Source organism: Cydia splendana, chromosome 19 (assembly GCF_910591565.1).
Source record: "Cydia splendana chromosome 19, ilCydSple1.2, whole genome shotgun sequence".
In the NCBI taxonomy this organism is placed as follows: domain Eukaryota; kingdom Metazoa; phylum Arthropoda; class Insecta; order Lepidoptera; family Tortricidae; genus Cydia; species Cydia splendana.
This window is the reverse complement of record NC_085978.1, coordinates 2224141-2250188: the sequence shown is the minus strand read 5'-3', so window position 1 is coordinate 2250188 and position 26048 is coordinate 2224141. Positions and strand designations below refer to the sequence as shown.

At 37.5% G+C, this 26048-nt stretch overlaps 3 protein-coding genes across 3 annotated transcripts; all 3 read left to right on the top strand.

The window, feature by feature from the left end:
* Positions 1–773: 773 nt before the first annotated feature.
* On the top strand, positions 774–7730 carry LOC134799910 (uncharacterized). The gene is made up of 4 exons (XM_063772347.1): positions 774–1323; positions 6056–6209; positions 6626–6881; positions 7630–7730. Exons 1-4 carry the CDS (start codon positions 1143–1145, stop codon positions 7717–7719), a joined length of 681 nt encoding a protein of 226 aa, XP_063628417.1. The 5' UTR covers positions 774–1142; the 3' UTR covers positions 7720–7730.
* A 959-nt stretch (positions 7731–8689) lies between these two features.
* On the top strand, positions 8690–10632 carry LOC134800405 (uncharacterized). Its single transcript, XM_063772904.1, has 2 exons — positions 8690–8949; positions 9831–10632. Exons 1-2 carry the CDS (start codon positions 8769–8771, stop codon positions 10370–10372), a joined length of 723 nt encoding a protein of 240 aa, XP_063628974.1. The 5' UTR covers positions 8690–8768; the 3' UTR covers positions 10373–10632.
* Positions 10633–15820: 5188 nt separating this feature from the next.
* Positions 15821–17210, top strand: LOC134800404 (uncharacterized). The gene is made up of 2 exons (XM_063772903.1): positions 15821–15969; positions 16322–17210. The coding sequence occupies exons 1-2, from the start codon at positions 15887–15889 to the stop codon at positions 17175–17177; spliced, it is 939 nt and encodes a 312-aa protein (XP_063628973.1). The 5' UTR covers positions 15821–15886; the 3' UTR covers positions 17178–17210.
* The last annotated feature ends 8838 nt before the right edge of the window (positions 17211–26048 follow it).

Below are 26048 nucleotides of genomic sequence, written 5' to 3'. Positions count from 1 at the left end.
ACAACGGGTTGCACTCCGGGAGTGCCGGCAGAAGTGAAAACTCAATGACATTGTAACAGTTTTTCGATCAGGTCACGTGTCCGTCTTACGTCTTACACTGTCTCGAGTTTAACATTTTTTCCCCATCACAAAAAGTGCACAGCGCCGCTAAAGAAGTTTTCATTTCAATAATATTAGGTCCGTTCGTTAGGTTATCCGTAGACCTAAGACTTCAAGCCCAAGTGACTAAGAATTCACGAGATAACTCGCGAATCGTAACAGTAATCCGATTTACAATATCTCTGCATTTCTAACAACAACATCGCCTTTGTGTTTCTTACTTATAAACTTGAAATAAACTCGTAACAAACAAATCTAAGCGTTTGGAAAGATAGCAACACTAATAAAAAAAGCGATCGTTCGGAATTTGTAATTCGAACCGGACGCCATTACTGCTTCGTGGAAACGGAAAATAACGACTCGCGTTACTTGAAAACGTTTAGGAAATAGGAACTAAAAAATAAAATAAGAATTATTGTCATACTACTATGTATTAGTTATAGGACCGTCCTACTTATTTATTAGGATGTGAATAGTTAACGGCTTAGCCAGATAAACACTTGAAAGACAGGAATGAAAACCCTTTGGCCCGATTTTAGTAATCACGCGACTGCAACTAAAATTTCGACTACGCATAACTTTAGTATAAGATATTGTAGTATTTAGTATATTGATATTCCCTGGACTGACAAAGTAACAAGAACTTTTTGTGTAAACAAGAAAAACTAGAACTACTGCAATCTCCGACTAAACGCACCGAAATCAATTCGACTCCGCTCCGCTGCGATTATCGTGGCCATGCGCAGAGCGCAGTCGCGCGTCAGTCGCACGCCCGGCCGCGGACGCGATTGTCGCGTCACAAAAACGCACGATAAAAAACATGCTGATTGTCGTTGACATTGACATCCCACGATTTAGAAAGTGATGGATATCTTGTTTTGAACCTTAATTTTATGTAGTGAGGATTCATTTTGCTTTCAAGGTCAAAATAACCTAACTTTTATAATCAATAGGCGTTCATTTCCATACTGAATAAGTAATCTATGTATTCTAGAAGCGATTAAATGTAAATTCACATAATAAATTTGTTTATAAGGACTAAGATGTACGAGTTCGAACATTTGAATCCGACTCGATTGATAGAAGAAGTGAAGGCTAGGCCGGCTTTGTACAAGTCGGACCAACCGGCGGATAGGGAAGAAAAGTTAGCGCTATGGAAGCAAGTGGGGGCCGCACTGTTTCAAGACTGGGAAAGTTACAGCAAAGCCATGGCTTATGATAGAGGTGTGTGAAAACATTTAGAACACGCAAGATTGTAAGAAACAAGGCTCGGATTCGGATTTTTCTTCATAAAAAAAATACCGGTATTATTACGAATATTACGTTCTTTTTCGTTGTTTGATTTATTATTTCATTTTTAATGGGATAACCCAACAAACAAAATATCCTTATAAAATTAAATCTATAAGGGCTAAACACTCATAGTTGTTTTAAAATAGCATTCATTATGTCAAGGTACCTTTTAACGGCTCATTATAAGAAGATTTGGCTAATATTACCTTTATTCTTATAACTTGGCCATGTACACGTTAATAAATCCAATTAATATGGCTACAATAAGGGTTCAAAATGTTTTGTTCTTATAGAGGCTCATTATAAGAAGATTTGGCTAATATTACCTTTATTCTTATAATTTGGCCATGTACACGTTAATAAATCCAATTAATATGGCTACAATAAGGGTTCAAAATATTTTGTTCTTTTAGAGGCTCATTATAAGAAGATTTGGCTAATATTACTTTTATTCTTATAATTTGGCCATGTACACGTTAATAAATCCAATTAATATGGCTACAATAAGGGTTCAAAATGTTTTGTTCTTATAGAGGCTAGTTACATTGCTTTTTAGCTGTATAATATTCAAAGCAGTGTAAAGGCTTTTAATGTGGCCAATTATTCTTATAAAGATAATGCACAAGATAACTATGACGCTTTTTGACTCATAGGAGCATGTTATTAGATACCTATCCGACAAAAAAAATATTCAAGAACAATCTGATACCAAATTATCAGCAGTGGTTCCGTAGAGGATCATTTTATGAAAAATGAGTATTTTGTTTCTCTTTACGATTTTGACAGAATATGAAAGTTAGTTAAATATAAATATATTAGGGACATTTTACACAGATTAACCTAGCCCCAAACTAAGCATAGCTTATACCCATACCCATAGCTAGCTATGGATACTAGGCGACGATATAAACATACTTATACATAGAAAACAACCATGACTCAGAAACAAATATCTGTGTTCTTCACACAAATAAATGCCCTTAGCGGGATTCGAACCCGGACCATTGGCTTCGCAGGCAGGGTCACTACCCACTAGGAAAGACCGGTCGTCTTGTTGCAATTGTTGCTAAATTTTTATGTATTCACGACCAATCACAACGTGTAATGGTAAATTTGGATGAGTCGGATGTCTACAATTATAACATTTTTTTTTAGTATAAAATGTGTCCAGTTCCATGGCCATCTCATGTTATGTAAATTGAGATCTTTTGATTTTAAAAATTTGACAACATCCGCGAAATACTACCATTGTATAATCTGCAGACATGGAAAATTTATATGAGTACATAGATAGGCATGGGATTTCACTTGTGAGAAAGGAACCCTAACTATATGTAAAATGGCGAATCACAAGCAACACCTGTTGCTATTATAAAGTTTTAACTCTCATAGAGTATTTGTAGACGATGTGCTAATTCCTTTTGCTCTTATAATGGCTTTGCTCAAAACATGACAAAATAATTAACCACATTTTTAGCACAAAACCGCATAAATACAAGGGCGCGTTGATAATACAACACACTGCATATCACATTTTATCATGAAATTGAATTCCCACACAGTTTTCATAGTAAATATGCAAATATTCGGGTAATATAGGTACTTATAAAAATTCAATTTCATTTCAGCAAAATGGATGACACTTGTTAATTTATTGTCAAACTGTTACAAAAAAGTAAATCACTAAGAAAAAAGACCTATTGCAGAGTCATAAACACACAGTTATAAATCCCAAAGACTTTTTAAGAGCCTCTGTTTTGCCGTTATGAGTTTCACTCCCTTAAATCTGACGATAACAAAACGTGTAAAAGGGCTTATGCCCTTATTAATGCTTTCAATATGATTCTTATAAGTATATTAGCTTTTTAAGAGCACTTTCTTTGCCATTGTAAGTTTGATTTCCTTGTTGCGTGTCATAATAAAGCACGTACAAGATTAAGAAAGCTCACAATAAAGCAACTACAAGGGGGATATAAGGTAATCGTCCTTATAATTTGTGCCCAAATGCACCCTTATTAGCGATAATATGGCTCATATAAGAATATTATTTTTGGCAATATAAGCCAATACAAGAGGAATTTTTGTTTGTTGGGAATTTAATAATACGAAGTTGTTACCTAATTACATGAGTCAGCCCTACGTAATACGTAAAGAGCATAAAATAATTAAAAATATTGGTCTATTTCGCGTTTTTCAAAAAAAAACCGGTTCCGAGCCAAGAAGCACTACCACCAGTTTTAAAATTGACATATTCACTCACGTTTAAGTAACTTACTTTCTATGCATCTCGCTCGTACTCGCATATTAGTGCAAGCGAGATGTATAGAAAGTAATTTACGTAGACGCGAGCTAATCTGTCATTGTCAAAACTGGTGGTAGCCGTACTGGTGATAAATATTCGTACCTACCTAGTCAAAACTTTAAACTCAAGTTTGGCTCGGAATTTCTTACAATTTGTAATAATTAGATCACATTCATTAGGTATAATGCCAGTCCTAACTTCTACATAGGCACATACCTGCCTAAAGGACTATTCACGTTAGACCGGACCGTGGCCGGGCCGGAGCTTCCGGCTTTTCTATGACGTGACGGGCGATCACGTTCACTTTGCATAGAAAACGATGCGCCGGAAGCTCCGGTTCGGACACGGCCCGGTCTAACGCGAGTCATCCCTAATTCAGGAGTCAAACTAACTATTCCTCTAGGTTACAAATATCATTAGAGAAGGTATTCCTTACCAAGGTAAGCAATTAACGAGACTTGAGAAAAAAATACATTCGAATGAAAATAAAAGCCTATTGAAATAGACGTAACCCTCACAAAGTTCAATGTCCGTTAGAAAGGACAGCCCGTAAAAGTAATTTACGGAATGGGCACAAGGATTCCGTAACAACCATTCCATTAGGCAGTCACTGAGCGAGAAATAACAAATGGTTTTTGCTTTACAGGTAATTTCGTTATAAACGTACTTATAAGTACGTATGTTTTAGGAAAGTCATTCAACTGCGTAGGTATCTTATTTTAGAGCATTAAGTTGCAGGTTTAAAATTAGTTTTCTAATGTACAGTTGATAGAAACTGTTGGGAGACGGTTCAAGACCGGGATACGTGGCAAAGGGAGGAGGGAGGCCTTTGCCAAAATATATATACCACTACATACCATACATAACACTCTATTCTCTTTGCCCGTGCCCAGCAGTGGGATACTCTAGGCTCGTATAAACAAATAAAATAAATAAATGTACAGTCAGAATCAAATCAACAGTAGTGGATGAGATTACACGTCAAAAGTATCATTCTCTAATAGGTGTAAGAATGGAATGCTTCTAGTAAAATTATATAGTGTGCAATTGTGCAAGATACTTTTGAACGCGAACGTTTGTAAAACAGATACTTTTGGCGCTTTTTCTATCCGCTATCGATGTTGACTGTAACATACGGTGGTTATGCATTAGTGGGGCAGAACGATGAAAGTGACAAAGAGCACGTGCGGCGGTGACCCGGTTTTTGTTTATCACAAGTATGGGAACGATTTTGATTGATATCGGTGACGCATACCCGCGGACGATAACAGCTGTACGAACTTGGAACTTTGCTTATTTTGTTCTGCTCACATTTTTCTCATAAACATTATTCTTATTTCCCATATTGTTTATAAATGAAAGTACATATTATTTAAAAAAGTTGTTTCAGGCCTAAATCGATGTGAAACGATAAATGAATCGTTGGCACAAAGTGTATCACGGAAGCAACTGCCTACTAATAATTGAATTGTCTGTTTAATGTCTACATAAAATCTAAAGGCACTAAATTCACCTAAAATACAAACTTTATTTAATTTACATTGTTTGTTAGGTTAGGTTAAGTCAACTCTTGTAAGCAAGATTTTCCATTGACCTGAAAAGCATACCTATGTAACTTTAAGCTTCGGTGAAAATACCATGTAAATGTAATATAATAAAACAGAGCAGCCTCATTGAATTTGTATTTGTTAAAATCGTTTTGATAAGCACTAGATAAATATGTCAAGAAAAGTACAGTGGGCAAAAAAAGTTTTTATCATAAAATAAATAAAGAGAGTCTCTTGATAACTTTAAATATATAATTTATCCTCTCTTTGAGACAGCATTTTGCATAACAAATTATTGTTTTTGCTATGCACTATAATTTTAACATGTCGTTGTAAATATAGAAGATAAGATACCTCCTAAGATAGCCCTTTTATCATTTTGATTGCCACTGACCAGACGAGTCATAATGAAATGCTAAAGTATTCCTGCGATTACAATACGGGCCAACGGAAACTCAATTTAAAACCGGCTTCAGAACCGGCCCGGGGCTGCTAAACAACCCCTAACGATAATAATAAAAATACTTAGAGGTTAATTTCTTGCCTTCGTTAAGGAAAACATGTAGAAATCAGCATGAAGTAAAATTATGGTTAAAACGCTCGTGTAGGCGTAAATGAATGTGTAATTATTTGGTTAATCATGCGATAGAAAAACTGCATTAATGGCCGTTGAAGAATGGTAGGTTAGAGTTGCAGTAAAAAAGTAGAACTGGATATAAAAAGGAGCGGCAAGACGTCTTGTATTATTCATGCCAACATTGTGACTGTTATTGTCCTATATATAGTATGTACTAACTATTACTATTTGTTGCAGTGTTGCAGCTTCAGAAAAAATGGCGGTCGTTGCGCGACGCGTACAACCGCGAGCTGAGGGCTCGGAAGACAGGTGTGCGGATCAACGCGAGAGTGTACATGCACTTCAAACGAATGAGCTTTCTCGGGGGATACGAGGGCGAGCTCAGCGAAGAGTAAGTTGTAGACACTAGTAAGTGTACTACATACAGTCACCTGCAATAATATGTTACACAACGAAGGCCGCAAAAATATCTGACACGATCTTATTTGTACTGCCATAAGAGCGTGTCGAAGTGAAGTAACATATTATTGCAGGTTATACATGCATGACTCAACCTTCGGGTTATATGACATTTTAGTATCAGTGTGAAGTTACGTAAAACTAAATTCCGTCTAGTCCTACCTTGTGTATTTAAAAGCAACATGTTAAAGGACTATAAAAATACTCATTAGGTTAGAACTTTAAAGATAATTATCAGAAAGTAACATCCAAAGTGAAATACCGTACTTTGTAGTTAAACAAAGAATTTCCACAAATGTCCGTTTAAACGGACATTTGAAATATTTCTAATTATACCTTCTTTTACAGAGACGACGTCGAAGAAGACGACCCTCTACCAGTCAAGGTCAAGAAGCCCCGCACCAAGAAACGTAAAGCCAAAGAATCCTCGTCAGAGAACGAGGGGCCTGCTGAAGAGTTCGAGATGCCGTTACCCGTCTTCCCTCCCTTGGAGACAGGGGAGGACAGCGATAGATTGTTCCTGCTGTCATTCTTGCCGGAGATGCGGCAGTTGCCACCGAAGATTAAGATGTGGGCTAGAGCGCGGATCGCGAGGATTATGCAGGTTAGAAACGCTACAGTTCCATGTTCAAAAAAGCCAATAGGGTATTTGACTACTAGTCAAATCAGTCACTTTTTTCGAACTGTCAAAACGATTCTGCTACTATGGAATTTATATGAAACACTGGCACTGGCATGTGACGTCACGATCAAATTACCTACTCTTTATAGTTTTATACGGGTTTTAAAATAGAAATTGTGTCTTAAAATAATTGCTGTCCACGTTTCTCTATTAATCTTCTGATGCGTTATTTCATGCATGGTATAAAGTAATTTATTTTAAATACAGTCAAATACCCTATAATCATGTAATGTTGCTGTTAGTTGTGACACTTGTGACTGACCTGTCTCGGCCGTGTATTAGTGAGACGTACGTGGGACGAAGACGATCAAGCCAGTTTAGTTTTCTAACTATTGATCCGAACTTAAGGTATATTCGGAGAACACGATCCGCCTGAGCGATTTACTTGCCAGCGCTAGCTCAACGATTTACTCACTAAAGGCACATCTTCACTTTACAATGCTCACATACTTTATACTTTAGCGTGCTAGTATTTTTATTATTATGCCAATGAATAAACCTATACATAATTTTACAATAATTATAATCCCACACGATCGCGTGCATATCGCAATTTGATTTACTGATGAACTACTTAATATTTGTTATTTTTACAAAATAAAGTGGTAAGTTACTCAATGGCATAGTTACTTTAGTATTCATAAGAATCATAAGAAATGTTGTTTTACAGGAAGCCGTTACAAGCCAGTACAACGAACCAGGTGTCAGTTCACAAGCAGAATCAGATATAAAGTTGATGCGAAGTGAGAGCGACGAATAGTCATTATTTATCATTATCAATCAATTACTTATTATTAATATAAGTTGACATTGTTATGACAGAAAATTAAATGATATTTTGTTTATAATGTTTATTTTAATTGAATTATCTCTTAAAATGTATTTTTATTATATTCACAAAATAACACGTTCACTGCCAATGCCTAGTAAGAGAATAAAAAATGTCCGTTATAACGTACATACATCACTTTTAATAGTGATGACAAGCCGTAAATTCAAATTATTTTAAAGCTCCAAAGAAATAACGGAGATTTATTAAAATCCTTTCAGAAAATATTACTAAAGTACAAGGTTTAGGTAGAGATTTATTCTCAAAATTCTCACTTCCCGTTCTTGGCAAGCTCGGAGCGAACTTCGGTAAAAGTGTCGAGGAATTTTTACTTGGCGCCGTCTCCAAGTTGCGCAATTCAATGCACGCTATGAATCATTTTTAGAATTTGGGCCATACCTATTATGAAAATACGTTTTTTGGGGAAGTATGTACATAAACTATGATAATATGTAGGTGCCTTCTAAATGCAAACTTAAAAACATTGCGATACCTAGTAATCCTTTAAGAACCTTGTAAAATACGGTTGAACTTGGAAAAAGTCGATAGGTTATTTACTCGCACTGTAAGATTCTAGAATCCTTTAAGCTAGGTTTCAGGCTATAGCTAGAGTACCTATAGCGTAATTAAGTAGTGTTATAGGTATGTAGGTATCTACTGTAATAAATGTCTTCAATTAATTAGAAATCAGTCAATTGTAAGACAGAAACATCTTGTCTATTCTACGAGTAATCGTCTATTTAAGTATAGTATACGAGTATAAAAATGTGTGCCACACGCCACTGCATTTTCCAATTCCGTCACAATACTTCCCCAACTATTCATACCGACAACAAAGTGCAGTATAAACACGAACTTATCAATTTCATTCAAAACCCTATTTTCGCGACGTTGCCAGCTCGCCGGCTCAGTCCGCCGCGGCCGCGCAGCGGGCCAGTCGCGAGACGCGCGCGGTACGCAGGCCACGCAGCGCAACCGCCATGTCGTATTGCCTCGACGTCGAGTCGTTCATAAACGAAGTGAAGAAACACCCGGAGATATGGGACCTATCGCACGAAGACAACCGCCATAAGACACGGAAGAACCGAGCGTGGGGCGAAGTCGCCCGATTGTTTATTGAGGAGTTTGATGAGATGCCGGAGATAGACAAAAACGATGTTTGTGAGTGTCGTTTTATTTTTAAGTCGTCACGAATTCACTATACAATTTCAGTTTACAAATCTTAGCATGACTGTCTCTTAAGGAAAAAAAAGTAGGATACAAAACGTTGTTTACAATAAGTTACAGTTGAATTTGCGATTTACAGGCTCTTATTTTCTACTAGAATACGTTACGCTTGGATTTTATGTCCGCGGTCACACTTTATGCGCACATTGTCCTGCAAGAAGGACAAGTAGTGATATTATTATGACTTCAAACTTGAGTATTTCATGATTAAATTGTAGGTACAACAATGTGATTGTTGTTATAGGTCATGCTCAATTCAACTTATGTACTTATTTATACTTATAGGTAGGAATCTCGTCACGTGTAGAGCAGGTATTTTTAGATATAGGTACATACGTAATCTACTGACGGCTTAAACAAATTCCATTAACTGTAGGTATTTTGCCATATAATTCGCTATTGAATTCCGTGATAGTATATGTCTGATTGTACAAAGGGTGTCGTATTTAGACAGGAACGTGGTTGGTTCGTAAACAGAACGACTTGTAGCACCTACGCGCGTAAACACTCAAACCGGTTTATACCTTGCGTTCCGATTGCTTCTGCAACTTACGAAATCTTTTAAAATATGAGACATTGCCAGCTTGCAGGAAAACATTAGGAAATGTAAAGACTAATGAGATATTAAATCGGTTTAAAATTATCAGTCAGGCAATTTAAGATATTTTAATGCCTCTTGGCTATGTTACAACGTTGTTGGGAATAACAGGGCTACAGAACTTCAAACACTTATCCCAAGCGAAATAAGAAGAACAAAAACCCAAATTCCAAGAACCACATCCGCTCACGGGCACTAAACATTTTATTGTTTTCAGACAGAAAACTACACGGCAAATGGCGCAACATACGAGACTCCTTCGTGAGGAACATGAAAAAACCCGATGGGAAGAAGGGTTACATGTACGCTAAACACCTATCGTTTCTGAACGCAGTTTACAAAGGATCGGGGAGCGAAGCCGAAGAGAACGATTCGAATTCAAACCAGTTGTGGGAGAGCGACGCTGACGATGACCGAAAAAGTAAAAACAAGAGACGACGCTTCCAAGTTTTGAACGATTGCAACTGGAGCGACGCCGACGACGACCCACCTTCAACCATAGACAATTTAAAAAGGAAACGCATCTCAAACGTCAAGTGTGAGCCCACTTTAGAATTCGTGGATACTCCGCCTCCGATGACGCCGTTCGCAGAGACCTTTACCGTACCTGCGGAGGATGAGGATAGGTCATTTTTCGAGTCGCTACTACCAGCGGTTAGGGGATTCGATCTGGATCAAAAATTAGAGTTCCGAAGTCAAGTTATTACTTTAATTAAAAACATAAGAACAACTGCACAAGCACAGAAGTCGACTAGCTAGTGTTGGTAACGGACTACTTCAGATTGGCATGAGCTGCAGCTCATTCTATCTAAGTGGCATGCCACTTACATAGGATTACTGATTGATACATTTATATAATAGGCCTTTTCATCTGTGTCAGATGTTTTAAGCACTTGCGTTCGTGGCTGTACTGTACTATGCGAGAGATACATTACATACACATACATTGATACATTTACTATCACTATAGTTTTTGTAATGTAAATATTTATAGTTTTGTCTCATTCCAATAAAGTTAAGATTCTAAAAATATTCGTTTTCCTTATGCTTCGAACTGAGAAAACTTATAGACATTAACCAACTAAATCATCACGATTTTCTTCTAAATAATGGAAACAAAAAACATTGTGCCGGATTTACAGAAAACTTTTACTGTATAACTAGCTAAATAATAAATGTATCTAAGTATATCCCCACGGCACGCAAGCCTATCAAAAGACCGGAATTTATAGGCCCGTGAAATCCAAAATGGAGAAACAAAATATATGCAAGCGCATATAAAGCTAAGCTAAGAGTAACATGTATCCAAACTAACTTATATCCAGAAGCGGTATCATGGTCGCATTTTTATCACCTGTCATGTCATGCATCACTTTCGCACTTACATATTTATTAGAACGTGACAGCCATGGTGACAAATGATAAAGAGCCGACCATCTTAGCTTTGGATAAATAGCAATTAAAACTATTCTAAGATTCCTCTTAATCTCGAAATATTAACAAACGTAAACATAATCGGTATACCAAATGAGTGCTTGGACAATTTTTGCATAATTGCACTCCACAGTGACAGTTTAAATGTCATCCTACATGACGGTGACAAACTCGTACAGGAAACATCCATCAAGATCACATAAATCCAATCCATTCTACCGTTTCACCCACTATGTGTCATAATTATGTTTGTTGTTTACCACCGTCTAAATGAAACAGGATTCAGAGTTCATCGTAACCTACGTCATAGATAAAACTGGACGAATACTTGAAATGTATTTGTCCCTTAGCACCTATACAATGCAGCATCTAAACCTATTTTGCAATTCTTACAAAACTATAAAGATCTCGTGTGCCTGACGTATGAATAACTTACTACACGTAAGAATACTATAAAGAATTCCTATAATGAGTCAGTTCAGATAATACAATCGTGGCATTAAAGGTGTAGCAACAAACGCTCTTCCACAAATCCACATCCGCGATTGACTCATCCTCGTATATCGCAAAAAAACTACGCACAAAAAAATGGAATTCTTGACTGATGCGCATTTCAGAGAAATTATCAAGTTTCATCATCCTGACGCTGTCTAAGAGATCAAGTTTATGTTTATAGGTACTATGTAGAATTTACTGTCACTCATAATATTTTTCACATCGCCAATTCTCACTAACATTGTCAGTACATAAGAATATAAGTAGAGTTTGGTAAGTGTATTCAACGGATCACTAAAACGCTTTCAACATCAGTACCTACTTTCACATTTTAAAACGTCTAACTTTTATTGTATGATTTGTATGCCTTTTTGGCACCAAAACAAAAACGCTAGCTACTGTCAGGCATCCTAGAGCATTCACTACATATTGACACTTGTCATAATCTTTCTAAATAGTCCGTGGCGGCCCGTGCGAGCTGGCAACGCCGCGCGAAAGTGGCGATCGATAGAACGGCTCGCAGCATCGTGGTACGAGGAGCTATTTCTCTATTTTATTTATTCGTCGAATCGCGCAGGAACGATGACCTTGGACCAGGTAATTTATAAACTTTGTCTGCGTGTTAATAATTATTAAAAGGGTTATGATAACAAAGTTTAGAGATTAACCCTTAAATACCTATGAATATTTGATGGCTTTAAAATCATTTACAACATTTACTAGTTCACCAATTCACCATAAATATGTTAGAAGTGCCACGCTGATACAATAATCTTTTATACTGATATAGTCAATAAAACAAATACCCGTTTTGTGTGACATTTAGAAATAAATTAAATGGCTCACTAAATGGCTTAACAGAATTCAAGTTTCGTGCATAAGCCGCACCTTAGAATGCCAGGTAGGTAGGAGGTAGGTGCCGTTTTAAAATATGCATCTACGTTTTTGCCTGATGGCAGATAACTGCGCTGCGCAAAACATATCGAGGGGATACACCGATACAGTACGGGATTGTTCAAAAAAGGAGTGTAACTACGGGTTTTTAAGTCAGCGATAGGCTACGGTGACCACTTACCGTCAAGCCAACGGGAGAAAATATCGTGATTCGTGCATAATCATAAAATTACTTAAGAAGAATGGAACATTTATGATGCCAAGGATAAACAAGTCTGTATAAATAAAAGAGAACGAAAATTAGAGTGGTGGCCATAAAAGACAATGTGCACAGTAAAGGCGGCCAGCAGCGTTATCTAACAGATATCTTGGGAAAATATCAAGCTATCTGCAGATAACGGCACAAAAGGGGATGGAATAGGGGCTAAAGACAGACCCAACATTTATTTAGCTATATCTACCTTTATAAGTAGGTATAGGTACCTAAATCATAAAAGCCTGGGGCTTAAAGACTGATAGCAGTCTAGGAAAAGTTTAAAACTAAGTGGAAACGCCAAGTTGTTGAAGCAAACTAATTAGCAAAAAGTGTTCGTTATTAAGGACATTCAATGCAGAGTATAAAATTGAGTCCGTTAAAAAGGACATCGGAAATTTTGATACGTACCTAAGTAGAGAGAAAATAAATTTTGGCCATATGTATGTTCATGTTGCTTTTAATTTTAACTATGTAACCTTGGAGTTTTTGATATTTTTACTTATGATCGTCAAACATCCTAAAAACAAGAAAAAACGAGTTTAAATTAACTAACAAAATAACCAGACTCAAAAACAATGCGCCAACACTGATTGATGAACAGAACAGACAATGGTTAAAAAATGGTGACGCAACTGCCAACAAAATAATAATACGCACGGAGCGGCAACGTCGCGCCGATCGATCCAGACGTGCTGTGATACTGATAAGTTGATAACATTAGTGATAACGCCGGGTAGGCGGGTATACGTATAACTAGCTACGTTTTGCGATGGAGTAGTAGGTATTTATAGGTGTATTTGTTATGTGAATGAGTTACTATTGTACCTATTTGTCAAAGTCATTGTGTGAAATGAGATTACGTCTTCTATTTAGGGCATACAGAAAATTCCTGGAACTGGCCACTTGGAAAAAATAAGTCGTCTCATATATCAGAATCCAGAAACTTTCAGTATGGCCACGTATCAATTTTTATAAGGTACGGGTAAAGTGTGGCTGGTCTGACGTGTTAGAATGACAGTGAAATCTCGTTAATCCGGCACTTCGATGGTCCGGTACACCCAGTAAAGGATGACTCACGCTAGACCAGGCAGGGGCCGGGCCGGAGCTTCGTTTTCTATGGAAAGCACCACGTGATCACAATCAGCCGTCAATATCACAAGCAACCATAGGTAAAAGCTTAACTTTAAATTTGGTGGGCTGTACGTTTGTTTGCCACGGACGTCGGACGTGGTATTAAAAAAAGAACATGGTATGCAACTCGTCGTGTAGAAGCAACTACAATTTTGTTACAAAATTCACATTTATATCTAACGCCGTAAGGTTTAAATTTAAACACAGCACTTCGCTATCCGTGTAGACTGTGTAGTACGGCCGACAGAATTTGATCTTTGAAAAGTCGAAAAGTTTGTTTACAAATAAAATACCTAAATGATACGTTTGTTAGCATTATTTATAGAACATTTTGTCATAATATAGTCTGCCCTGAACAAGGGGGTTAGCTTTCACGATTTTTTTTTTTCATATTTTTGGACCCATGGTTCAAAAGGAAGACTGGGGGGGATTTTTTTCTTTTAATGTTTTATATCCGAAATTATTTACTTTATCAAAAAGCACCGGTCAAGTGTGAGTCGGACTCGCGTTCCAAGGGTTCCGTACATTACCCAATTTTTAACAATGTATTTTTTTTTAATGTGGAACGTGAATGAAATGTCTTTAAAAAACCCGTAGGGATCGGATCAAAAACTAAGTAATTACGTCTGACTCACGCTTGACCACATATTTATAATAGGGTTTCCTGTCATCTATAGGTAAAGAATATTGTGTATTTTTTTCAAAATTTTAGATTCAGTATTTTCGGAGATAAATGGGGGGGGGGGGGTCGGACAGACAGACAGACGCACGAGTGATCCTATAAGACAGCGGTCGGCAACAAGCGGCCCGCGAACCTCTCACATGCGGCCCGCGAGCCCCCTTGGCTATTTTGTATGTAATATTGTCAAACATCAATGTCTAATAATGTCACACATATTAAAAAAAGTGTGGCCCGCGTCTATTTCCTTAACTACTATGTGGCCCTTGGCTGCTAAAAAGTTTCCGACCGCTGCTATAAGGGTTCCGTTTTTTCCTAATAATCGTTAAAGACCCCTATTAGTTTTAAAAGATCTATCCACCCAACGACACCCCAAACCATATAGGTATTAATGGCGAAAAAAAAAAATCATCCCCAATTGACATGTAGGAGATTTCGTAAGTACCTGGTACTTACTACATTCTGAATAAACTCATATCTAAAATAGTTGATATAGTATGTAATTTTTTTTAAATTACTTAATTCTAATGTTGTTTTGCCTATGTAATTGAACTTCACAGATTTACATAATAAACTATATTTTTCTGTAAAAATATAATTGAGACATTTGAGACGGCAAGGGGCCTGGTAAATAAAATAAACCCTAATTGATTTAAAATATAAGGATTAATACTACATAAGGAGGTTGGATTAATTCGAATAACCAATTAATTAGTAGGGGGGGGCCATAAGCCTTCAGTAAGAAGTGCATATACTTGGAAAAATTCGACCTATGCCGCTGTGGCCCGGTGGTCGAATGGCACAGGCACCTGCCGCGATAGAAGAGGACGCTGGTTCGATTCCAGCCTGGGGCACTGGAGGCCTTGGTCACTTTTTCTTAGTATATGACATTTATTTCAGTTTATAATTTATATAGTAGTGTTTCTACTTGAAATAAAAACAAATTAAAATATTTTCTGTAAATAATTTAATTTGTTCTAATACTTCTAATAGTAGGTAAGTAGTAAATCAGTATTTTCAATGTTTTTGTAACATTCCCTCATTCAAAGTTAAATTACAATCTAATTGTAAGATTGAAGCACCGTTCAAGTATCAAGTTGTATTGAGCGTCTTACTTCTACCAGCACTGTGGCCTGGCCGTTTATTTACGGAATGATCTACAACTGCATGCCGTTCGTTTCAATTTGAACCTTATAACGTTGATATAAAGTCGACATTCTTGTGAAATTGAGTTGGTAGTTAGTACTCTTTTATCACACGGCGATTCGTATTGGTTGGAACGTTGCGTGTGAATTTGAACGCCATTCCGCGCCCTGCTCCCTCCGCGAGCGGACGTATAATAAGTTCGCACGCAATAAAATATTACAAAAATTAACATAAAATAATGAAACGTTGCTGCGCGTACGGTTGCAAAGCAAAAAGCGGTCCCGGAACCAAATTCTTCAATTTCCCGGCGTGTAAGCAACGGTAAGATTCACCTTGTGCTCATGTGTAGAATTCTAGAGTTAGACCACGATAAGTCTGCAACAATTTTGATAGCACACGCAGTGCAAGTGTTATTTATACGTCATAATTTCATAGAAGTTTGACGTTTAAAATAACACTTGCACTGTGTGTGCTATCAAAATCGTTGCAGGATCATTATATCAGGAACATTGACGTTACTGTCAATTGGGATTGTCATTCATTTTACTATGCAAATTGACAGTAACACCAACGAGTCGCCATTGCAGTGCAGCTGTCGTTGGAAACGCAACGTCACCTTAATTGTGTAAATTGAGTTTATATGGAAAAATAAAACAGTTTTTTTTATATATAGAGCGAGAGATTGGCTACGAGCAATAAATCGGCCAGACATCCTCGCCGACCTCAACGAAGACAGACGCAACCTGCTAGATTTCTACTACGTCTGCGAAGCTCACATCTCCAAGCGTAACAAGGACACAGGTATCCCTGTCCTTCACATTGTGAGCAAAGGGACATGTACGGACCAAAACATTAACACTAAGGAGAAAGGCACTTCAACGGAAGATCTGGTTGAGAATCCTAGCAAAGGTACATCGACAAGAGATCTGACGATGCGTAAACTAAGTAGAACGTCTATAGATATAATTGACATACAGCCTACAGCTTACTACGGCCCTACACAGCATAATGTTGCTTCTAAACCCTTAAACAAACCAAAACCGATTGTTTCAACTAATACGCCTCGAACCGGCTACATAGCTCCAGCAGGCGACATTTTTAAAACTCCAAAGCCCGTTGAAACTCAAGCTGCTAAACTAAGGAATTTTAGAAAGAATATTCCCACATTGCCTACGATAGCTGTTCAAAAACTGCAAACGGATAAACCTGTAGCAATAAGTCAATTTCCAAATATACAATCATGTGACAGAGTCAGTGATACAGATAAGACAGTAATAAAAACAGAAGAGAATGCACTAGTGCTGGATGATATTGTAATGGCTTTGTCAGAACGTCAAAGAAATGGCCAGCATTCAGAATCACCTATGGATGGACGTAAAATAACGTTTAAAGTTAAGATGAGTTTGCCATATTTCTGTGTAGAAGACGCCACAACATCAGAAACCAGCATCAAACGTGAGCTTGATGATGATGATATCGATATTGACGATAATGTTAACATCAAAGAAAAGAGAAGTAAACCAGGATAGTTTTAAGAGAATCAAAATGTAAACAGAACTATTGTTTTGTATTTACTGATTGTGATATTTCTCAGTCTGACAAAAAAGAGTAGAAATTAAAAAGTGGCAACACTAGTGTCGTCCCGTTTTCTTATATAGATTGATTTGAAAGGGACGACACTACAGTATTGCCACTTTTTAATTTCTACTCTTTTTTGTCAGACTATAGATCGGTAGTTGCTAAAATATAGTTTGTCAAAGGACTGTCTCATTTCAATCATAGTCAGAGACAATCATACTATCTTTGTCTTACACGAGTACTAGCATCCAAAAGAAAAGGATGAGTATAGTTTTCCTGGTTCTTTTCTTACTGACTGACAAATTGGTTTGACCAACTATAATTCGCAAATCTCAATATATAAGAAAGTAAAGGTTGTTATTAGGAAACTATTGTGCCACAAGTCAAAATATTTAGGTACTAATGAATTTTATAATAAATAATTTTGAGTCGTTTACAATTTTGTATTACTTTGCAAAAATTTGCATATTCCTTAAGTTTCCTGCAATGGACAAAAAATCCTCGGAAGCTCAAAAGATACAGAAAGTATTTAATAAAAAAATAACAGTTTTTCGATCAGGTCACGTGTCCGTCTTACGAATATTCAATCTGTCGAATCTGTCGGTCACGTGACCTGTCGCGAGTTTATCATTTTGTCCCCATCACAAAAAGTGCACAGCGCTACTATAGTAGTTTATGTGACTGCTACATAATGAGAGGCATTAAGATACGAGTGTGGGTTTAAGAAACGAACGTTAGTGAGTTTCTTAAGAGCCAACGGGAGTGGTCATTTCTCCATACAAACGTACTCCTCGTTTTCCTCCGTGGTTTTTGAAGCTAGAGCAATGATTTTTTCAACACAGATTAATATTGTCAATATCTGTGTCGGACCGTTTTGCTTTTTTTGATATTATTGTTTTTTAAGGCGCTAGAGCCCTTCAAAAATGGCCAAAATGGCCTAATTGACTATGCCGCAATGAGAGGCGTGGCATTCAAAACTGATATCAATTAGACAAAAAAGCAAAACGGTCCGACACAGATAATTTCATAATCATTTAGATTTCCAAATTTGGTTACGATTGGTTAAGTTTTGGAGGAGGAAACAGAGGAGTACGAAACCTCGATTTTTGAGATTTTTCGCCTTGTCCTTATCGCACTACTTTTAGGTGCCGCTTCCGTTAGCGAGACGGGTATATTTACCTAAAATATTTAAAACTCAGCTCCTGTTTCGTCTTAATAGGATCACACGAGTGTTTTAATGCCTAATTATGTACAGTTACATACACTACTCTATCTAAACACATACTTAAAACTATACTTGGTCAAGCAGATCTTGTCAGTAGAAAAAGGCGGCAAATTTGAAAAATGTAGGCGCGAAGGGAGATCTTCCCATAGAAAATTTGAATTTCGCGCCTTTTTTTACTGACAATATTTGCTTGACCAGCTATAACTAAAAAATAAACTGTACGGCAAATGGCGGTGAATGTAAACTTTTTTCACGCATGTCACACATCCGTAGTTTTTTTTAATTCCTAGACAAAAGAATGAAGTCCATATTATCATGTCACTCAAGATCAAATATCGTGCGGTTTATATTTAAAAAACATACTAAATTGACGTTCCGTATCGATATAGTACATTATTGTCGAGGCTCGGAAGTAGCTACTTGCAGGCTGAGGATTCGTTTTAAACGGACGACCTTGGGAGTCCGTTTAATTGAATCCGAAGCAGCAAGTAGCCTTCCAGCCGAGTCATATATAGTGCTTTTCTCAAAAATGGTGCAAGAAATATAAATATCATAGAAATATTTTACAAAAGCAACGTTCTTACGTATATATTTTCACAGAAAAAAGTAGAAACAATTGAAAAAATTAGCTATGCCGCCTTTTTATTTTTTTAATAAAAAAATAGAAGTGTATTTTTCTGCCGAAAATACGCCAACCTATTTGAGACAGCTAAATAGTCGCGGTACTAATTATCTGTTTGGCTGTTTAATGGGCCTGTGCCTTCATTTGATATGGCCATTTTAACTTTTAAAAAGTTTGGAACTCGACAAATAATGGAATTTGTATGCAACATTGCAGTCCCAAAATCGAGACTGCAATGTTTTTAACTTTTTAATTTTTGACTGACCATAAACTACGCGCTTCGCGACCTATTTTTTAAACGGCAAAGTCGACTTTGCCGTCCATTTTTGAGAAAAAGAAGTTTTCACTTCAAAAACATTCGTTCAGTTAACCTTTTCACATCCCTATGGTCCAACCAATTATTACCACAGAGTAAAAACCTGTCTTCAAGTTCGGCTAATTAACCACAGAGCCAAAATTAAGGTACTGGTTTAAATTATTGCTGTGTACCGTTAAATGATCTACACACGAATCATAAAGGAATTCGCATTAAAACTTAACGCTAGATCGGCTAGATTGAACGCAGTTCCTATTTAGCCTAAATTATATATGATATTATATCATTGATATATAATAAAACTGTGCTATTTGTTTAAATCGATATTGGTAAAACCTTGAACTTGCCCCGAAGCCATGTGATTTTTTTGAGACTGTTTTTTTACACTAACTAACCAGTTAGAAGTGAAGATTCAGAAAAAAACCTATACCTAAGGGCGTCTGTCTCGTCTACGTGGGATTTTTTCAATATAAATAAATAAATAAATAATAAATTCTACTTATTATTAATAAGGTATATAGGGCCTCGGTAGGGCTGCCAAAGTTACTAATCCAATATTATTATGGAATAATATTAACATGAATAATTGTAAGTGCTTGTTGCTAGGCCTATACATGAACTTTGAACTTGAACATATTATGTTCCTATTTCAAATTAATTAAAGCCATTAAGTTACATATAAATGGGTGAGCCCAGATAAGATAATTCGAAAAAGCCTATTTTTTTAAAGCCCTTTCTTACGAGCAAGGACGCCTTACATATGTAGCATATGTAGGTTAAAACTGAGACATGTGTAATATTATTAAGTCAATAAATTCGCATCTCCATTTGTCGCTCAGCATCAGCAGAGATGGAAATACGTAAATTCATTCCCATCTATCACTTCCACGATACCCGCTCGAGAACTTGCCGATTCGCATTGCCAAACAAGTTCGAAATTCGAATATTTACTCAAAGCGCGCACGGAGCGGCAACGCGGCACGTTCCGCGCGGCCCGGCAACGTCGCGTCGTACGAACAAGATCAGCTGCTTTTGTACCGGAGACACCGGAGTGTTAGTGAATAGAGCGCCACATGAATATTTTGTCGTTGAAAATGGGGACATTTTTGTAACAAGTCCAACCTGACGATATTTGTATTTAGAACAACTCAAACTCACACCAGTCACACCATCCGTTATGTCATGTGAAATTCCAACAATACCTACCATGTACCTCCAGCACTCTGGTAGCGACTTGCGATTGGCAGGAAATCCATTTTCTTTAGCGACCATAATAAAAATAAAATACGATTCTATTTGACAGTAAAAGCTCAGGACGGGAAAACACTTAAATTATATTTTTACGATAATGAAAACAATTTTCTACGCACATTTGGCTTATACCCATTATACCTAAATCTCGTATCGTATCCTATATCAAGTGTACACTTGGACGTAGTTTAAGGATCATCAAAAATTTGACAGAAAGATCAAAATTTATTTTTCACCTCAGCAGCTCGAACAAGGGTACTTTGCTTCTTAAAACAGTGAGCAAAATGCGATTTTGCTCACTGAGTAATTTTGTCTCACTCAGTGAGCAAAATCGCATTTTGCTCACTAAGTGTGTCTCACTCCGTGAGCAAAATCGCATTTTGCTCACGGAGTGAGACAAAATGACATTCAAGTGACCTTTATAGTCAAATGTCATTTCAACAAGTTCGATATGTGGGTTCTATTATCTCTGTCCCTCTAGGTATGTTCTCACTGCTTAGGGTGAAAAATTTTGTGTACTACACGAGATCAAAGTTATTTACATCTCGTGCGCTTTTGAATCCCTTACTACGCTCAAGATTCTAAATTAGATTCACTCGCTACGCTCGTGAATCTATTATAGAATCTTTCGCTTGCACGGGACTCAAAATAAGCACTCGAAGAAATATCAAACTTTGATCTCTTGTTGTACAAATAACTATTTGTGGAATGGGTCCTTTTCCTAAATAATTGGAGTCGGACCAAACTCTTCATGGCATCTGCAATGACAAAGTGTGGCCATGTCATGTCACCTAATTAATGTCAAATTTCTATGAAAATATGACGTTTATGTTATGACACTAGCTCACTATGTTGTCTTCACATCGGCGCATAGTTAACTTAAACGGACTCTAAGTGAACATAGACATTTAGGCGTTATATTTCTGAAAAAAATCAGCTTTGAGTCATTTGCCTCAAGCTCTGGTTTCCGGCCGTATCCATACAAAATAATACGGCTAAATTTAGATTGAGTAAGTAATATTTTGTATGGAGACAGCTCAGACAGCCGCTAAATATGACGGCACCGCTATCATAGGAAACCGGACTTTAGAGAGTCAGACCGAGGTAAGGCTGCAACGATTTTAATAGCACATAAGCACATGCAGTGCAAGTGTTATTTAAAAGGTCAAACTTCCACGTAATTATGACGTATATAATAACACTTGCACTGCGTGTGCTATCAAAATCGTTGCAGACTTTACCTCGGTCTATTTTCATTTCGCGAAGCGCTGGCAACGGGTTTATTTTAACTTTGCGGTCACATAGGCAAACTGGGAGGTAAAAACTAGTTAATATAGACGGTCTAGACATAGAGGTCACCGCTATTCCTAGGCCAGCACAGCCTCATATTGATTTCGAGTTAAAATATCCGCTCCATTGGGCGAACTAGAGGAAAACTATTTTTTTGTGAATATTGGTTAACTATTTTTGTAATAAAAAATAATATTTTTGTAGTAAACTTTATCTTCACTGCAATGCGTATTCGAAGGTGCTCGAGACTTTGCTATGAGTTTCATAAGTATACTCTGTCAAACAAATTTGTTCGTAGAAAAAGGCAAGAACCTCAAATGTTCTAGAGTCAGACCAAGAAAAGTCTGCAGCGGATTTGATAGCCCACGCAGTGCAAGTGTTATTTTAAACGTTAAAGTTCTATGAAATTATGACGTATAAATAACACTTGCACTGCGTGGGCTATCAAATCCGCTGCAGACTTTTCTTGGTCCGACTCACATCAATAACCCCTCGCGCCTAAATTTTAAAATTTGCCGCTCTTTTCTACTGACGGAAATGGCTTGACAGAGTGTAAATCTTTTCTAACGTATGTCAGGTATTAAGGTGTAAGGTTATCGTACCTTATCTATTTAAAAAGTGAATGATTGTGTTTTGTTTTCAGTCAGACACCTACCTCTCGGAAAACAAAAATAAAATGTCGTCATGTTACGGAAATACGCAAACCCCATTGAAGAGCGTTTAATGAGTTTTTGTACAATAACATTGAGTTCGACGCTGGTTTCTTTTCGCCTTGGGGGCTATTCATAAATTACGTCATTTCAAATTAGGGGGGGGGGTCTGGACATCGGATGACGGTAGCATGAAGTAGGAGGAAATGGGGCCATTTGAAGCATGATTTTTGGATGATTATAGGGGGGGGGGGGGTCAAAAATCGATGACGTAATTTATGGACAGCCCCTTGGCAGAGTCATGGCCGACTCGACCGATGTTGTAACGAAACGCAATTACCTACTCAATTAGCGTTCGCTTGTTCGCCCGGTCTAGATCGTATAAGTACCAACCTAATTTTATATTAAAGGAAAAAATGGAAAAATTTACGCTTCCGGCAGGACTTGAACCCGCAACCTCCGCAATTCGTGCGTTTTGTGTGCGTAAATTTTTCAATTTTTTCCTTTAGGTATATGGAATATGGCTCGCAGACATATCTGCTTGTTTAAAAATTGGTTTAAGTACCTACCTGTATATGTATAATTTATTACCTATATTAGTACCTACCTAGAGGACCGTCAAACATGGAAATTGCTCCACCGACAAGAGTCATACTCTTAAATATATGATGATGATGATGATTATAGTAGTCAGTGATTTAGTATGCAATGTTTTTGTCCTACGTCGATGAATTTGTACAGATGTGTGGATATCGTGCATAATTGTTTTCCTTCGTATTTTCTCGGAAACGTTCGTATATTTGTCATGCTACTTCAATCAACCTCGGTATTTTTTGTGCCGAGGTTGAAATAGCAAGACACGTTCGTACGTTTCCGTGAAAATACGAAGGAAAATAATTATGCACTACATCTTGTACGTCGTCGTTTCAATAGTCGCTGACCGTTGAAAGAAAAGATGACATCAAAAACCCATTTTGTATAATTGGCTAGAATTGTCAATAATACATTTAAATTGACGAAAAGCATCGTCTAGAATATTTCGCCGCTATACTTACTCAACCTCGTATCTGCAACACTCATTTGATGACAAAAACAACCGTATTCCGAATGAAAGAAAAGCGACATTTCCATCAAATTATTGTTGCAGATATGAGGTTGAGTAAGTATAGCGACGATTTGTTGTTTCGATTGCATCACGTTGCGGGACACGAATATGAAACATCTGCGCTTTTGACAACGTGACACTTCCAAATGGCGGCAAACTGACCTACCGCGAACGACGTTCGACGTGTTGCCTCTCTGTCGCACTTGTAAATTCGTACGTAAGTGTGACAGGGAAGCAACACGTGGAACGTGGTTCGCGGTAGACCCTCTGGTTTTATTTATATTTTAACCACTCAATGTGCTTTGTCACGTTCGTTACGTGATACGAAAGTTTCAGAATTGACTGTTTAGAGTTAGACCAAGATAAGTCTGCAACGATCTTGATAGCACGCGCAGTGCAAGTGTTATTTTAAACGTCAAACTTCAATGAAATTATGACGTACTTATAAATAACACTTGCACTGCGTATGCTATCACAATCTTTGCAGACTTACTCTTTCTAGGTGTATAACCATTTAACCCTTTGAGCACCAAAACGTACCCAAAGTTCTTGCGCCTACAGCGTCAAGTACAATCAGCAGCTGAAGTTTCTAAGCGGGCCAGGTGTTCAAAATTATCTTGACGCGACTTTATTGTTAAGAAAATAAGAGCGTGGTAATTTTTTTAAACGTCAAACTTCTATGAAATTATGACGTATAAATGACACTTGCACTGCGTGGGCTATCAAATCCGCTGCAGACTTCTTTTGGTCCGACTCTAGCAACTTCTGCTGCTGACTGTTCGCCGTCCAGTCAGCTGATATTAGACAACCCCGGCATAAAAGTTTAACTGTACAGTTCCACGATGTCAAGTAAGATTTATATTTATTTGCCAATGACGTTGGCGTGTGCGTGGCATTTTTAGATATGAAAACAGCGGTCAAACACTTGTACTTATCTCTAATCAGATTTTTAGTAAATTTCATCGCAAATATTATCATATTTGCAATTCATATTGTTTATACCTACGTCCTCGAATGACCCGAAAACTTTACGCGTAGAGATAAGGGTTCAATGACCCTAATTACTTGTTCATTATCAAATTTAGACCGTTTCGTCCCTGTTAGCTAGTCTCAAGGCTATGAGGTCTTTGACATAACACTATAAACAGGATGTGGGGATCTTGTTGACTCGGACACGTTGGGGTCAGTGGGGAGACACTCCTGACTTCGGGGCTATTCATAAATTACGTAATTTCAAATTAGGGGGGGGGGGGGGGGGTCTGGACATCGGATGATGGTAGCATGACGTAGGAGGAAACGGGGTCATTCGAAGCATGATTTTTGGATGATTTTAGGGGGGAGGGGGGTCAAAAATCGATGACGTATGTTATGGACAGCCCCTTCGGGCAAACTCGGCTCAGCATTGCTCCGAGGAATTATTAGGGTTGGCACCACTTGACGTCCTTTGCGTGCACGACCACAGATAAGATAATGACTTGAATTTAGACAACCCTATATAGTCGAAAGGGATAGTGCCATAAGTTAGAAATGGACAGGATGATTCGACCCTGAACCGTTGTCAAACTTCGGTTTTGTAGGAAGTGTCCTTTCTGTACGGTAGTACCATTATTTATTCTGTGTTTGGAGATTCAGTGAGTATTATTAGGTAGAAAACCCGTCGACTTTCCCAAGCACGTATAAAAATGTTATATTTATGCCGATTTTTCTTAAAAATCTCATGGTAGTCATGATGGTGTCTCACGGCCAGATTAGAACTTTAAGATACGCCAATTAATAGATCTAGAAACGATATGGATTAGATATGTCAGTGTCAAATGTGACGTTTCTTCAAACAAAACCGTCACTTTTGACACTGACACATCTAATCCATATCGTTTCTAGATCTATTAATTGACGTATCTTAAAGTTCGAATCGGGCAGTCACTAAATGGTGAGAGAAGTAAAAATGATAATCCAAACGCTTTATCGGCAAAAATGTAAACTTTCTGGGTCTCAAATTTTCATATATGTAACCGTAAATTCTGACAATTGTGAAAAACAAATGTGTCCCATAACCGCCAAGCGGGCACCAATATTCTGCACACACTCAAATTTTACATTTCCAAGCTATGAGCAAAAATCTTGTTATTTTCCTTACATCATTCTCGTCGTGGTTAAGATTTCACTGGCAAATACATGCAAATACTTAGTCACACCCACGGTCCGCCATGACAAATATAAAATTGTCATGTCACTGTCACGTCGTAATAAGCGTAATTGCACTTTATTACAAATGCATACTCGTACAGACGTCGCCATTGTCAGGCGTGGCTCACTCCGCGATTTCGTCGCTTTGCAACAGGTAGCTACAAGTACATCCGTTC

Excerpts from the sequence above, each read along its gene's own strand:
- LOC134800405 (XM_063772904.1), top strand. The coding sequence starts at position 8,769 with ATGTCGTATTGCCTCGACGTCGAGTCGTTCATAAACGAAGTGAAGAAA. Across the intron at positions 8,950-9,830 it reads GATAGACAAAAACGATGTTT|ACAGAAAACTACACGGCAAA; the intron begins GTGAGTGTCGTT and ends TATTGTTTTCAG.
- LOC134800404 (XM_063772903.1), top strand. The coding sequence starts at position 15,887 with ATGAAACGTTGCTGCGCGTACGGTTGCAAAGCAAAAAGCGGTCCCGGA. Across the intron at positions 15,970-16,321 it reads TTCCCGGCGTGTAAGCAACG|AGCGAGAGATTGGCTACGAG; the intron begins GTAAGATTCACC and ends TTTTATATATAG.
- LOC134799910 (XM_063772347.1), top strand. The coding sequence starts at position 1,143 with ATGTACGAGTTCGAACATTTGAATCCGACTCGATTGATAGAAGAAGTG. Across the intron at positions 1,324-6,055 it reads AGCCATGGCTTATGATAGAG|TGTTGCAGCTTCAGAAAAAA; the intron begins GTGTGTGAAAAC and ends TATTTGTTGCAG. Across the intron at positions 6,210-6,625 it reads GAGGGCGAGCTCAGCGAAGA|AGACGACGTCGAAGAAGACG; the intron begins GTAAGTTGTAGA and ends CTTCTTTTACAG.